The sequence below is a fragment of the Manacus candei genome, unplaced genomic scaffold (genome assembly GCF_025592945.1).
Source record: "Manacus candei isolate 608988 ecotype Guabito, Panama unplaced genomic scaffold, ASM2559294v1 h1tg000067l, whole genome shotgun sequence".
Taxonomy (NCBI): Eukaryota; Metazoa; Chordata; class Aves; order Passeriformes; family Pipridae; genus Manacus; species Manacus candei.
In genome coordinates this window covers 14,869,761-14,884,159 of record NW_026138115.1, presented here as the reverse complement: position 1 = coordinate 14,884,159, position 14,399 = coordinate 14,869,761, and the positions used below count along the sequence as shown (strand labels likewise).

The window sequence follows — 14,399 nt, the reverse complement described above, 5'->3', positions numbered from 1 at the left end:
AGCATTTGTTTGATTTGAAAAATCTCTCAAGAGTGTTGTTACTTCCTCAGCAGACTTTGTATTTGCTCCTCTCCTGCTACTTTTTCCTCTGACTTGCCCCATCTTCACAGCTATCTCTCTTGATTCACTCTCTGGAGCATATTGCCCTCTACCACTTTTACCCAGCAGAAGTCACTCAGCAAGTCATGTCGGGGTGTTGGCTGAACATAAGGAAGACAACCAGAAAAGACCTCTAACAGCAACGTAGTTGCACATAGTTCTGGGATATTACAAAAGGAACTGGATTTTAAATACTTGCGTCTCTGTCTAGTTCTTGCACTTACAAAAGAGACAAAAAAAAGTAAAAAAGATTCAGTTGTTTTTGGGGCATTCTGTGTAGTCTAGGTAGAGCTTCACAAACCTAGAGGGTCAGGAGAGAATCCCTGACAGTTAACGTATTCACCATCTCCTGAAGGAGAAAATTACGGCACTGAAAGCTTTAGTTAAAGTCCAGAACGAGTATGTGGTTTGAAATCCTGACCACCGGGTGCAGAGTTGATCCAGCCAAGATATACCTGAGCCTGGAACAGCAACTTTCCATAGGCAGTAGCAGGTTCATGAGCTGCTATGTCTCCTCTCATTAGTGTGCCAAAGCCATTGCAGTTTTTGCCAAATTTTGTGTAATGGAAAACATTCTCTCATGGCTACACAAAGGTTGTCTGTCAGATTATGTACAATCCTAAACATCCACTGGTCAGATTTTGTGACCAATACATCTGTTCTAGAACAAGCAGCAGTCACAAGTATTGAGGCCATGTTGCTGAGAACACAGCTGTGTTGGGCAGGACACGTCTCAAGGATGAAGGACCACCGCCTCCCTAAGATCCTGCTTTATGGTGAACTTGCCACTGGCTGCTGCAAGAGAGGAGCCCTGAAGAGGAGATACAAGGACTCCCTGAAACAACATCTCAGCCTTGGCCATATTGATCACCATAACTGGTCTACTCTGGCCTCCAGTCGGGAGGTCTGGAGACACACCATCTATAACGCTGCTGCTTCCTTTGAGAACGCACACAGGATCACTCTTGAGGAGAAAAGACAACGCAGAAAGAATCGTGCCTTGCAGAATATACCACCTAAGGAGTCTTTCTGCTGTGCCTTTTGCAACCGGACGTGTCTATCTCATACTGGCCTTTTTAGCCACCAGCATGCTTGTAGCAAACGTGGGTAGTGCCCTCCTCAAATCTTCGTTCGTGAAGCCCGGCCATGACAGACATGGTGGTCACTTCAAGCCTGACAACCCAGGTAAGACCCTGCTCCCTCTTCCCTCCTCTTGCTCATGGAAGCTTTGCAGTAGATGTCTCATCTTCCAAATCTGCTTCTGAAGTCTCTCTGCTCTATAGCCAGTACTTCCAACAGCCTTTTCTCTCCTGTCTTGATCAGGAAAATCTCCAGAAGTCTTTAGGAATGACCACAGCTTATCCTAAATCATTGCAGTTCATGGTTCTGAATGTCCTTGAAAGTAGGTTTCTCTGGGCATCTAAAGGAAATTACCTACTTGGACAATAAGTTATTCACTCATAGCTTCCCTGGGTGCACCTGCCCTCAGACAGAGAAGAATACTTTGGTGGTTCATACCATGCCCACTGACTACTTTTCCTCCCTGTCCCTACAGGGGACAGGTATGGCCTTTTGCCACATCTCCAAGGTTATGTGGGAAAATCAGGACAGAAGACTGCAAGCCTTTAAGCCCCAAGGGTCCGCACGTATCTATATGTATCGTATGGTTTAGAGGGTGCCTAGAACTAGGGATGGCTCACGGCTCCAAATCAAGACCACTCGTTCTTGAGAACCTCTCTCCAACCAGCTTGAAAAGTCTCATTTCACAAAAGTAAATTATACCCAGATTTGTTGGTCTCAAAAGGGAACTAGGAGGAATGGACTAAAAAAAGCCCATCCACCCTCCCACCCTCCCTGTGGCCGCATTACTGTGTGGCTTGACTCCCTGACAGCTGAACACAAGACTGCATTGTGCCTCAGATTGGAGGTGAAAACCATTCATTTCCAGCGTCTCTTCTATTTCCCTTCTTCATCCCATCCTTGCTTTTTTAATAAATACAGTTGAAGAATTATCATAAAAGAAAACTTGATTTTTTTCCTATAGGCAAATTCTTTTATTTCTCTAACTGAATTTCAGGTAAATTTGGTGGCAGCAGCTTGAACCAATTATCCTTGCATCTGTGCTTCCCATAAAACATGCGTACATCTGTGACAATTTTTTCTTGGTGTTTGCCATGAATTTTACATGAGGGAGGATGAGGTTAAGAGCATTTTCCTTCATAATGATAGGTTGTATTTTCAAATTGCATAATATTCTATTTTTAGATATAAATCAAAATTGTTTCCAGAATCCCTGAGGCCTGTACTTCATACTTCCACTGAAAATGAGCCTCATACAAGCCCTTCTCCTTTTCTTGCAGAAAAGCATACAGAGGACTGACAAAGTAGGCAGAAAAAAAAAACTTACAAAAATACCATAAATGAAATTGTCCCCAGAGAAGGTAATAATAAGAAAAAAATTCCCTGTAGTACCAACAGGGACTCTCAGTAATTCCATATTTCATTTCATTGTCAGCAAGATAATTCACATCCATTTTAATATATGAATATTAACATTGGTCAAAAAAAAATCCATTTCTAGGCTACACAATTGCAATTCGTAAGACTGCAGCTTAGAATGGGACTTTACGAATCTGTGTCATTACTAAATTTAGCTTCTTACCAGCAACTTGTAGAAACAGACTTTCCTTATCTGCACACTTCTTTACATGCATAAAGAATATGTTTTTCTGTGCAATAACCAGGCAAATTGGCACACACACTAATATGCATAGAGACAGCAGGCTCTGCTGTGGCTGCTATTCATCCTCCCAATTTGTTTTCTCCTGCATGTGCCAGCATTGAGCACCTGGAATCCAAGCAGAGAGAAAGGGGATTTGATGCCACATTCTTCCTTCCGGAGTTAGACTTTGCATTTCAGATAAGTAGGACTACGGAAGTGGAGATATGACCATAGAGCAAAATTGATATCTGGCTGCAGAGTGAATTTGAGTTACTGTACCACACATTATTGCAGGATGTTTTAAAAGCCTTCTTTTGTGCTGACCTGTTTCTCAGACAAGTTCTTCAGCCCTACTTTTACTATATTTAGATGTCACTTTCCCTTACGTTGTTATATGTAATAAACCATTTATTCTCCAGAGAATACAGAAAACATTTTAGGAAAAAAAGTTTCAAAAATCTACAACTCTACATAAAAACCAAAGTAAGAACCACACAACATTTTAGAGAGGTTAGTGGCATAGCATTGGCATATTTAGGGTTTTCTTGTGCAGACAGCATAATGTATCAAATGCAGCTGGTTTACTTCAGTTTGCATAATCAACTTTCAGTATTCATGACATTAAATATGTTAGAGGCAGGTAAAGCATGTCATGTCTGGCCAAATGTGCTTTTTAATTTTTATGTCTTTGAAGCTATAGCCTGCTGTCATTAAATAGCTTGAGCAGTATATGTAAAACTGAACTGCTTGCTACTTCAGCTAATTGAATGAGAGTCCTCTGTGAAATGTCATCTACAGCAACAGCTCCAGTGTTGCTCAAATTAGAGTGCTATGGACAAATCTGACTGACCACTTTATTCAACACTTGGTTGCATGGAAGTACAGTTTATTAGATATTTTTAAGGATCAGAGGTTCTTATGTGCAAAAAGCAGTATCTAAGAACGCCCACAGGATCAGGGCTGGCCAAGGAATGCTACTTTCAAGACAAATGGAGTGACTCTTCCTGTGGTTTTTGATACCACAGTGTAGAGAAGTAGACAAATAGCCTACCTTGCTGTATGTTCTTTTATTTGACGACTCAGCAAAGTGTGTTAATTGTCTAAGGATTTCCCCCTTGCTTTCTTGCCTTGCTTGAAGTATCATTTGCTAAGTTTGTCACTGGCAGAAAACAGAAGCCGTTTATTAGTAGACTGATGAAACAGGTACATTTCAGGAAGCTGAATACAAAAAGTGTGTATCTAGCACTGAGATTAGGGATGAAGCTTTAAAGGGACTGTCACAGTGACCCCTCATACATTGTTACTGTCACAGATACATCCAACTTCATTCAAATTAAAACTATATTGGAATTCTGTTGAATTTGCCACCTGATCCCTCCTAAGCAGTGTTACTGCTATTTCTGATAATCTAGCAAACTATCCTAGATCACTCCACTCCTCCTGCAATTGATCTCTGCGATTACCCTCTTTTGGTACTGCTGTGGCAGTCTGGTGGGGAAAAATCTCTTTGGAAATTGTAATTGTAACTGACATTTATTAATAGAAAAATCTGCTATGCTTCCTATGCATTCCTATTTTATGGTGATATGTGCATCACTTGACTGATACCTCTGTCTGCCTGAAGGTGACTCCTGCACCTTGGAACATACCACGTCAGTCTCAGACTTATTGTAGCCTAAGCAATGCTATCAGAAATGCTGCTTTTTCAGCTGCAGTGCTACAGATTTGTATCCAATTAAAACCTATCACATTCCAGCTGTGATGCGTTTGCACAGTTTTTACTGGTTTGTTGCAGTCAACAGAAAGTTATCTGTGAATTATTTGCATAGCACTTAAATACTACATTCCATGAGGTACTCATATGTGCATATATGCACTTGAGCTTAGGCATAGTAAAGATCTTCTATCACACAAAACCATTCAACTTCCTATATAAACAGTGGAAACATACAAAGGAAACATGCACGCAGGCCACAGACTTCATTGCAAACACAATTTACTGGAAGAAAATTTACTGGTGCTTCTAGAGAAATGGCACAAAAACAATCAGCAAGGAGGCACAGGACACAGGAAGCAGGAAGGGCAGAAGTAAGAGTTTGGTTTATGGCTAAACATATGCTGGGTTCTTTTTGTTTGGCTAAACATAAGAGCTTGCATACCAAGCAATGCCTAAAAAAGAAGAGCGGAATTAAACCCAAAACTGCTCTGTGGTCTTACTTATTTCTTCAAGAAAAAAGAGATTTATGCAAGTTCCTCATAAAACTGCATCAAAGACATCTGATATCTAAAAGCCAAAATCTTTTTATAACTGAAACCAGATTATATCTGTAATATTCGTTTATATTACCTTAAATGAGTAGATTTGTTCATGTGATCCAACTTGTTCTTTTAGGTGTACATAAAAAAGCACAACTCAGGGCACAGATATTTTTACTATGTGGATAAATTAATTATCTAGATAAATAAAGCTCACACATACATCCTAATTTACAGTCAACATTAAGAATTAGCAGCAGTTCTCTTTATTGGAATCATTTTTGCTTCTGCAATACACAGATATGCTGAAAATGGTGCTTTTCCACATGTGGCTACAAGAATTGATCAAGAAACATGAAATCACATAATTATGGCACTACTCAGTGATTCAGTTGTGAGCTACTGCAATGAGACCTTCTAAGAAATCGAGGACTAAGCTGTTCTGAAATTTAACTTTTGGTTTTTAACAGGTCTGTTTGGTGTTCTTGCAACTTCAGTATGCTTCTTCAAAATTTTTGAGCAAGGTAGGGTTTCAATAGATTGTCCTATCAACATTAGAAAATGTTGATACATTGCTATACATTACAGAAAATGAAAAAGGTAGCCATATGTACCTATTGTAGTAACTAACCTCCTAAGCAATGTATTTGGCCACTTTGATAGTAAACATGCCATGAGTTTCATTTAAAAGTTTCAAGTTTCATAAGAATCTGTGATTCTCCAGAGCAGCCTTGGGAAACAAAACAAAAAAAACCCATCAGTAAACTTTGAAGGGAAAAATAACAAGATAAAAAATTACCAATAAGATAAAGATGAGTAACTGAGCCAACAACTACAGATTTGACTTCAATGAAGAGGTGAAACAAAGGGCTTCTGGTTCTCCAGGGAAAGATGGAAAGCATCTCAACCATCTTCCCAGAGTTCACACATTTCAGCATTTGGCACAGAAGAGGTATTTACACATAGACAGTCTTCCTGGTGTTACTTATTTACCCAATGTGCTACACAGAACAGAGGAAGACCTGCAATATCAAGTCACAGACCTTGATGAATCTGGCCCAAACTTCTATTATTTGTTTCCTTGAGGCACCATACGATGATTTTCTTTCTGATACACAAGTCCTTAGAGTTCCTCTACTACTGGATAAAATGACTAAGACAAATACTAAGGGAAGAAAATTAGCTTTATTTATGTAAATTAGAAAAATTAATTGTTAGAACTTTGGTCAAATGGTTAATTCTGTACAATTTACAATTATATTTATATACAAAACTTCTAATAAAATACAGTACATCACACTCTTCCTGAGTCACAGTGTGTTTCTCAGTTCCGTAAATAATTTTTTCTTCTTTCTTTTAAAGCAATTAGATTCAAGAAGGAAATAGTATCCTCAGTTTGATAGATAGTGTTTGGTTTAGTTAATACTGGTATTAAGAAGGAAGTCAAAATACTCTATAGCCTTTGCAATTTTGATAGTTATTTTTCTATATTAAAATATGTTCCTTGATAAAAATGTTAATTATATACTCCTTACTATCGGTTTGTTGCACTTTATTTATAGACACAGGACAAAGTGACTTCAAATATGTCCATCTCTCATTGCAGAGATACGTAAATTTCTGTGAGTTCCATGTATATATAACCGATCATTTACAGATCAGGAAACATACATCCAGATAGAGCAGAGGTCTGAATTGAGGCACAGTATGTTAAAATTGCTGTCCTACCCTGGACAGGATATGTAAGCTCCAATTGCCTGGCTCACCTAATAGAAACTTCCCACAAGTACACATCCTGAAAAGTGAGACCATGTTGAGAAGCAAGGCACCAAGCCTGCCAATCCTTACATAGTCCCACTCTGGAAAGCACTACAGAGTCCTTCATGAAGAAGCATCACAGAGCTGTGTTTCACTGTTACATCTTGTACAGCTCAAGACATTAGGATTAAAGCTATTCATACTGCCTGTACTGAGTTGAATTTTCTGAGATCAACAATAAACTACTGTAAGGCTTAAAAGGATACTTAACCTGTTTAATTAATGATGCAGTCTGTTAAATTAGTAATTTGCATAGATTACAATTTGTAAGTAAGTTTATGCCCCAGTTAAATCCAAAAACCACTTAAGGTAACTTCTTTTTGACAAATATTGCTTTGAAATAAAATTAATTTTACTTAATGGCTAAGTGTGGGCTTCTCCTAAATATACCTATGGTAAAGTTCGCTATACTTTTTTTAATATAGACATGTGCATTTCTGGTATTTTAGTCCAAAGTAATAAAAAAATACAGATTTGATGACCTCTGATTTATTCACAGTATTTAGAGATGTTTAAGAAGTCTTACACTAACAGAAAGCCACCTAGAAATTTCCTTTCTCTTAAAAACTTTCTGAAATACTTCAGCACAAACTCAAATACTTAAGATCAACTCAAAGCGATTCTACTTTGATTAGAAATTAAAAGGGATGTTTTTTGCTGCTGATATCAAAATGTGTAAGAAGACAATATAAAGCTTTAAAGAAAATTGGTCTTTAGCTGAATGCTTGAACTTTTCCCAGGATTCTTTGCATGTTTAGCAGTCTTCACTTTGATGCTTTCTTGATTGCCTTTCACAGCTGACTCAAGCCTGGCTTTCAGAGTTGGAGAGGAGGCCATTAGTTTTTTAAAAACTGATGAGTACTGTGGACCAATCTGCATCAGATTTTGCAAAGCAAACTCATGTAGATTTTTTGCTGAATTTGTAGCAGAAACCAGGGCATTTTCATCCAAAAGAAAGGAAATAAGGATGGGAAGAAAGCAGGCCACCAAATGAGCACCTACAACATTGAAAACACAACTTCAGCATACACTTTTTAAAAATAGTTTCAAATTAAAACTAGAAGTATTTCTCTAGGTTAACATTTAACTCAAACTATAAAGCTGCAAATGTTAGCTGAACTGTAGGGTAAAAAGAACCAACATTTACTGTGAGCAATTTTGTTAGCAATTATTGTTCAGGATTGGATTCCTAGTGGTCGTTTTGGTTTAGTTTGTTACTTATGGCAACTTTGAGCCTATTTAATGCTTTGGGCACTAGTAATGGAAATAACTTACGGTGCTCTTCCTCAGCAGTGGCTGTCAGAGCTGTAACCACCTTTATTCCCTCCTGAATGACTTGAAGTTCAGCAGCATTTTCAGGTTTTGCTTTTTCTGTTTCCTGCAGTTTTCCCACAATGGATGGTGCTAAAGAATGAATATAAGGATATGACACAGTTTTGTTTGGATGCTGAAAGATGGAGTGCAGCAGCTGGTAGCACTTGTACTGTACCTAAAGGGAAAATGAAATTTGCAGTTACAAAGTGTTGTACTTAAAAATACATCTCTGAGTATTTTAAATCTAACAGCTTGTCAGATAAAATTTTAGGGAGGGAGAAAAATGTGCCTCACAGCTTAAAAATCCATCAGGTTTCAGGCTGCTAATGTATAATACTTTATAAGAGCATTATAACTTGTAATCAAAATAATAACAGAAACTAGAACATACTTCCTTTTTCTTTCCACCCAGTCTTACATATTCTGACATTTCTGAGTGACAGAAAAAGTACTTTTTCTGTATGAGGATGAGTACTGTTTTGAAAATACTCTCCTTTTTGCAAAAATACAGCTGACTGAAAAGAGGTGCTTAAAATGTAAGCAATATCCCTGTCAAACTGTAGACACAATTTTAAAATGCCTCAGATTGTCCAATAGCTTGCATTCACTGGAAGTCAACAGGACTGGAACCACCAAGTTCCTACACAATTTCTGAAGGGTTCAGATGCTTAAATACTTGGATAAAATTTGAAAATGCATACTGACATTTCCTTGCAGTCATATGTGGCATCCCCAGTTTCCTAACAGTGGAAACTGACATTTACAATATTAGAAATGTATTGATCTATAAAAAAGTACTGTCTTACAGCTATTTCTCAAGTAAAGGTAACTTTATTTAATTTTTTATTACTATACAAATATATGCAGAGAAGATGCAAGAAAAACAGTTTATAATGAATTCTCACAAAGATGAAATCTAATGCATGTTATTTTCAGAGCTGAACTTTAAGAGTGAAGAAGTCCCAACACCTAAAAAAGCCAATTGTATAAATACTTTTTTCCCTGATACATTGGGGTTTTTTGGTGAATATATGAACTGTGGCACTACAATCTAAAGCCACTACATGAAAATATTTATACTAGGTCGGAACAAAGCATTAATCTAGTTCATTAGGCTGCATCCAGCAGTGGCCAAGAGCTGATGCTTATGGGACAGTAACAGTTATGTAGTGGCACTTGCTACAGCTCCCAAAGACTCACAGCTGAGTGATTTCCTGTGCAAAAGATAGTATCTGTGTGTTGAAGATAAAATGAACAAATAAAATTAAACAGGTGCCTGAAACACTACACAACCGTATTTTGTACTTATCAATGTATAAAGTGCTGCATCCAATGCAACAAAAACCAAAAAAAATCATAGGAATACAGAATTGCATACAGAATAAAAAATGATTAAATGCATGGCTGGACATGTTTTTGATCTCTTGTTCAAACCGTAATTTAAAATAGAACAGATATAGTCAGGAGAGAATTAACTTCAATCAATACCCAGGACTAGTGACAAAACTAAAATTCATTTAATACAATTCTGATATTCTATAACTTCACCAGTACTTACAAGAGGATCTTTTGAATCGAGTGTTATTTTAAACTTCTCAATACAACGCTTCTGAAGGCACTCTACAGTAGTAACTTCTGGGCTGGTAGACATAACAAATACTGTAATAGCAGTAAGCAGGCTAACTTCATCGAGTTCTTGGAGTTCTTTATCTATCAATAAAGTAAGAAGGTTAGATTTGCATTAAAAAGTAATCTTATGAGTTAAAGTGTTACATAGAGGTGGAACAGAAATATTAATGTCTACATTTCTTTAAGAACCTCTTTTTTCAAGTACACAATGTACTCTGATGCAGTGATATGGACTTCTCCTGTAATAAAAGCCAAGGCCAAAATGGGAATTCACGGGTGCTTATATGCATATTTAGAAATAACAGCATGCTCCTATTCCATTGTTTCTTTATATAAAGTACAATAAATATCTTTGAAGAGCTGGTAGGACATATTAAGATTACAATCTTTTTTGAGAGTATATAAAATTTGAATTAACATATATTCTTTTTCTATAACTTAAAAAACCATCTCTATAAAGAAAAGTTCCAATGACAAATTACACCTTAGAGAGTAAACATAAGGAATGATAAAAATACTACAAATTCAGGAAGTTGAAGCAGCAGGACACAGTAAATTTACTTTAAGACAAAAAAAGTTTTTCTTGCACTACTGCTTTAAATACCCTTTGTTTTACTACGGGCACTAACTCTGTTGAGAAGCTGCACGCAGGACAGCTGTCTTTTATGCTCAACCATACGCTGAGGCCACAACTTCTGTTTAGGCCATTGTACCATGTAACTACATTGTGGCACCACGTAACACAGGAGTAGGCCTGCAAACCCACTGTCCTGGTTTCAGCTAGGATAGAGTTAATTTCTTCTCAGTAGCTGTTACAGTGCTGTGTTTTGGATTCGGAATGAAAATGGTGTTGATAAACACACCGATGTTTTGGTTTTTTGCTAAGTCATGTTTATCCTAAGTCAAGGACTTTTTTTCTTGTCTCATGCTGTGCCAGTGAGGAGGTACAGGAAAGAAACTGGGAGGGAGCACAACTGGGACAGGTGGCTTGAACTGACCAAAGGACTATTCTGCACTATAGAACGTCAAGCCCAGTGTATAAACTAGGGGAAGTTACCAGGAAGAGATGCTGATCTGGGTTCAGAAAGGGGGGTCTGGCATTAGTCAGCAGGTGGTGAGCAACTGCCTTGTGCATCCCTTGTTTTTCCCTTTTTATTAGGATTATTATTGTAGTTTACCATTATTGCTGTATTTTACTTTATTTTCAATTATTAAACTGTTTATCCCAACATGCAAGTTTAACTTTGATTCTCCTCCCCCTTCCTCCAGGGTGGGGGCAGGGAGGGGAGAGGGAGGGTTGAGCGAGCAGCTGCTGGTGCTTAATTTCCAGCTGGGCTTAAACCATGACACCCTCATTTGTACCTTATAGATGATGACTTCTCATATGAACTGTAGAGACAAGACTGCACTATAGTTTCAACAGTACTTGGTAGTTCTTCACACATTCTTCTGTGACTAACATACTAATTTTTTTTAACATGTGCATAAATTGAATCTAAATAAAACCAAATAACCTTTCAGACAGACAGTTTTTGTTTTGTTTTTAAATACACAAACCTGATATTTGTGCTTACCTTGATCCCAACAGTCAAGTACTGAGACCAAAGCACTACGCAGAAGATCAGTCCAAGCAGTCCTACTCTTCTCTGCTCGAGACATTGGAGAAGACAAGAGTCCTTTAAGGGCTTGTAGAGATGCAGCAACCACCAGAGGTAACTGGCCATCTCGTGATTTCACAGCAGTTTCTTTAAGTACTCCAATAATTAGGTACAAAATAGTAGGAAGAACTGAAACGCTTCCTGTAAAACAATGCAAATTAATTTCACAGGAGTTAAAACGATGCAGGTACTTTTTACATTAAAAAAACTTGAGGCAGTTTTCTTGAACTCTCTTTTTTACTTATTATTTATAATTTTTAAGCACCTGTACTAATGGAGGCACCAGCAATTTGAAGAAAATATTTGAAATAATGTGTGACCTGCTACAGCAAACAGCGAGTCAGACTGCTTAAGTGAAGTCAAACCTTTCCCCCTTTTAAATTAGCACTGTAGATCTTTTATGGATGATTTTACTATATGAAGCATGGAATTATGTCTGTTCAGAGAAAAGCAAGAACAGAAAGATCAGAACCACTGAGGAGGTTGTTCTCATAGAAGAGAAGGTATGGAAGTATATGAAGTACAGTAGCATATATGGTACATACTAGTATATGCAGTAGTATGTATAGTAGTATATTCTTTGATATAATAGGATATACAAAGAATAGCAGAAAACAAAATATAAGCATCCAAGTCTATTTTGCAGTGAAGACAATAAAGTGAAGGAAATTAACAGAGGGTAATTTCAAAACCAGTAAAAGGAAATACTTCTCCCACATGATGCATGGTTAGCTAAGGATGTCACTGCTCCAGAAAATCAGTAAAGTCGAGAATTTAGTAAGAGTAATTAAAAGAGGACCTCAGAATAAATATGTGTAAAAAAAATTCCTAGAATTACGATAAAAACCTCTAAAATATTTTGGAAAAGAGGAGACCTAGAGAGAGAAGCAGATTGTCCCACAGGCTACTGAAGAGACCTTCATCTCTAACAATCTGATAATTGACCTGTCAGAATGACAGACCATTAACAAATATTAAAAATAAAACACAGCAGAAACCTGGCATAGCAGTTTAACTTATTTTTACATCTTGGAACCTAATAGTAATATAGAATTCTGCACATATTGGAGACAATCTAGCAACCTGCATACTTATGTGTTGCTCCTATCTCAGGTTCTGACTCAGATAGGAGCACAGAGTTAAGCATATGGCATAATACTTTTATCTCCTTCCCTAATCAGCAAAATGCTTACGCTTTTAAGATTTTAATATACTGATGTTCATGAGAGACCTGTTGAATAATCAAGGTCTCTGACATATGCACAAGTATTTTCTGAAGCTGAGGACATCTACCTTCTATTTTTAAACAGCCAAGTCTTTGAAAATTGACTGTTAGAATTCAGTAGGAGATGTTGTTCATGAGCATCATTTACTTGCATATTTTATTATGCATACCTATCATGACAGCCTGAAGTAAGAGACATGGTAATCACAGCACTATAACTTCAATTACCTATTAAAGGGGAAAAAATGATGCAATTCCACATAGTAATTCTCTTCTCTTTGATTATATGAGCTGACTTTCCGAGCCGCTTCCTTATTCAAGTGACTGTATAAGCAAGCTTAAGCTCCTCTTTTCAGTCACCTGAACGAAATGCTCAAGTCCTTTAGTGTAAACATCTCATATGGTTTGATACTGCAAGCTGTTAGTTTGTGGAATGACATGAACGGCTAAAGACAAAAAAGAACAACAGCCACCAAAAAAAATCACAGATTATTTTTCATACAAGATAGGTGTCCTCAATTTTAAGTGATGCTATGTTTATTTCCATTTGCTTTGAACTAATAAATAATGGGCTGCAGAGGGAAAAAAGAAAGCATATCATCACCTTACAATGATAGCAAGAGTGCCATTTGGAGAATGACATTCCCCAAAGAAGAATCTTTTAGCAGAGAACAAAATTAAGAGAAAAGAAGACATTTTCAGAGCTGGTAAATACCAAAGATTTGCATAAGGTGTACACAGATACCTGAGGTGGGAATAGAAGTGTAGGGCAGAAATGGTTTATATGTGTGGCTGTAACAGCACTGGAAGATCATATGTATGAATATGATATTGGAGGTTGGTGGTGGGGAACCATCTTAAAGTTTGGAGCGAATTCAAAATTAATCACTCCACTTTCACTGGGTGAAAGTCAACTAATCTGAGAATTCAACCGTAACTCCTTACAGTGGTTTCTTAACGTTCCAATGATGGCTTTTAGTGAAAGGCAACATGACACATTTCCCTTTCAAATTTAATTTACGTCTCCATTATAAATTCCAGAATAGACAATTCAAGTAGAATATAATCATGTAGCTGTTGTATACTTCCCTGTACAAAACGAATCTATTAATTGCACTGCTACATGTGGGAGGAAAAGAAAAACTACTCATTTAATTGCTTCAGTTTTGTAATCTGACAGTCAAAAAATAATTAGAAAAGGAAATTGTCACAAGCAAATCAATAAAACTTGCTGCCAGATTTATCCAGCTAAGAAAATTAGGTAATAACAAAGGGAGAGAAGACCCCACTATTCTTTCATTAATCTTTTCTTGTGGTGAAACAGCATACCTTCAGGAGAACAGATTGCAGGAACATCAGAGAGAATAACTAATGCTGCTGCTACCAGTCTACTTCCATCTTCTGAGAGTAACAGATGTTTTCCAGGTTGAACTGCAGGGCTACAAGTTAATTTAGGGTTGAGCTGGGGAAGCTGTCTGACAAGAATACAAACACACAACTCCAGTGTTGCAAAGACTAATGATTTCCCAGGCACCAGTCCTCCTGTGTCTTTGCCTTCTCCAAATTCTGGCAACGTTTCCTTTTCTGCAGCACCATCATCAACTAAAACAAGAAGAAGAAATATGGCAGAAGTCTGCAGGCTGTGCCTTGTTTCCAGAAAGTTTACTTCTTAAGACTG

General features: G+C 37.3%; 1 protein-coding gene across 5 annotated transcripts in view; it reads right to left on the bottom strand.

The window, feature by feature from the left end:
* Positions 1 to 6,243: 6,243 nt before the first annotated feature.
* The window catches only part of HEATR5A (HEAT repeat containing 5A), a 67,343-nt gene continuing 59,187 nt past the window's right edge, over positions 6,244 to 14,399 (bottom strand). For all 5 annotated transcript variants that reach the window (XM_051806234.1, XM_051806239.1, XM_051806238.1 and 2 more), the window contains 5 exons: positions 14,051 to 14,323; positions 11,413 to 11,637; positions 9,768 to 9,919; positions 8,171 to 8,384; positions 6,244 to 7,893 (listed from right to left, as the gene is read on the bottom strand). In XM_051806234.1, coding sequence (XP_051662194.1) covers positions 7,592 to 7,893; positions 8,171 to 8,384; positions 9,768 to 9,919; positions 11,413 to 11,637; positions 14,051 to 14,323 — 1,166 coding nt within the window. In that variant the 3' untranslated portion in view covers positions 6,244 to 7,591. The remainder of the gene's footprint in view (positions 7,894 to 8,170; positions 8,385 to 9,767; positions 9,920 to 11,412; positions 11,638 to 14,050; positions 14,324 to 14,399) is intronic.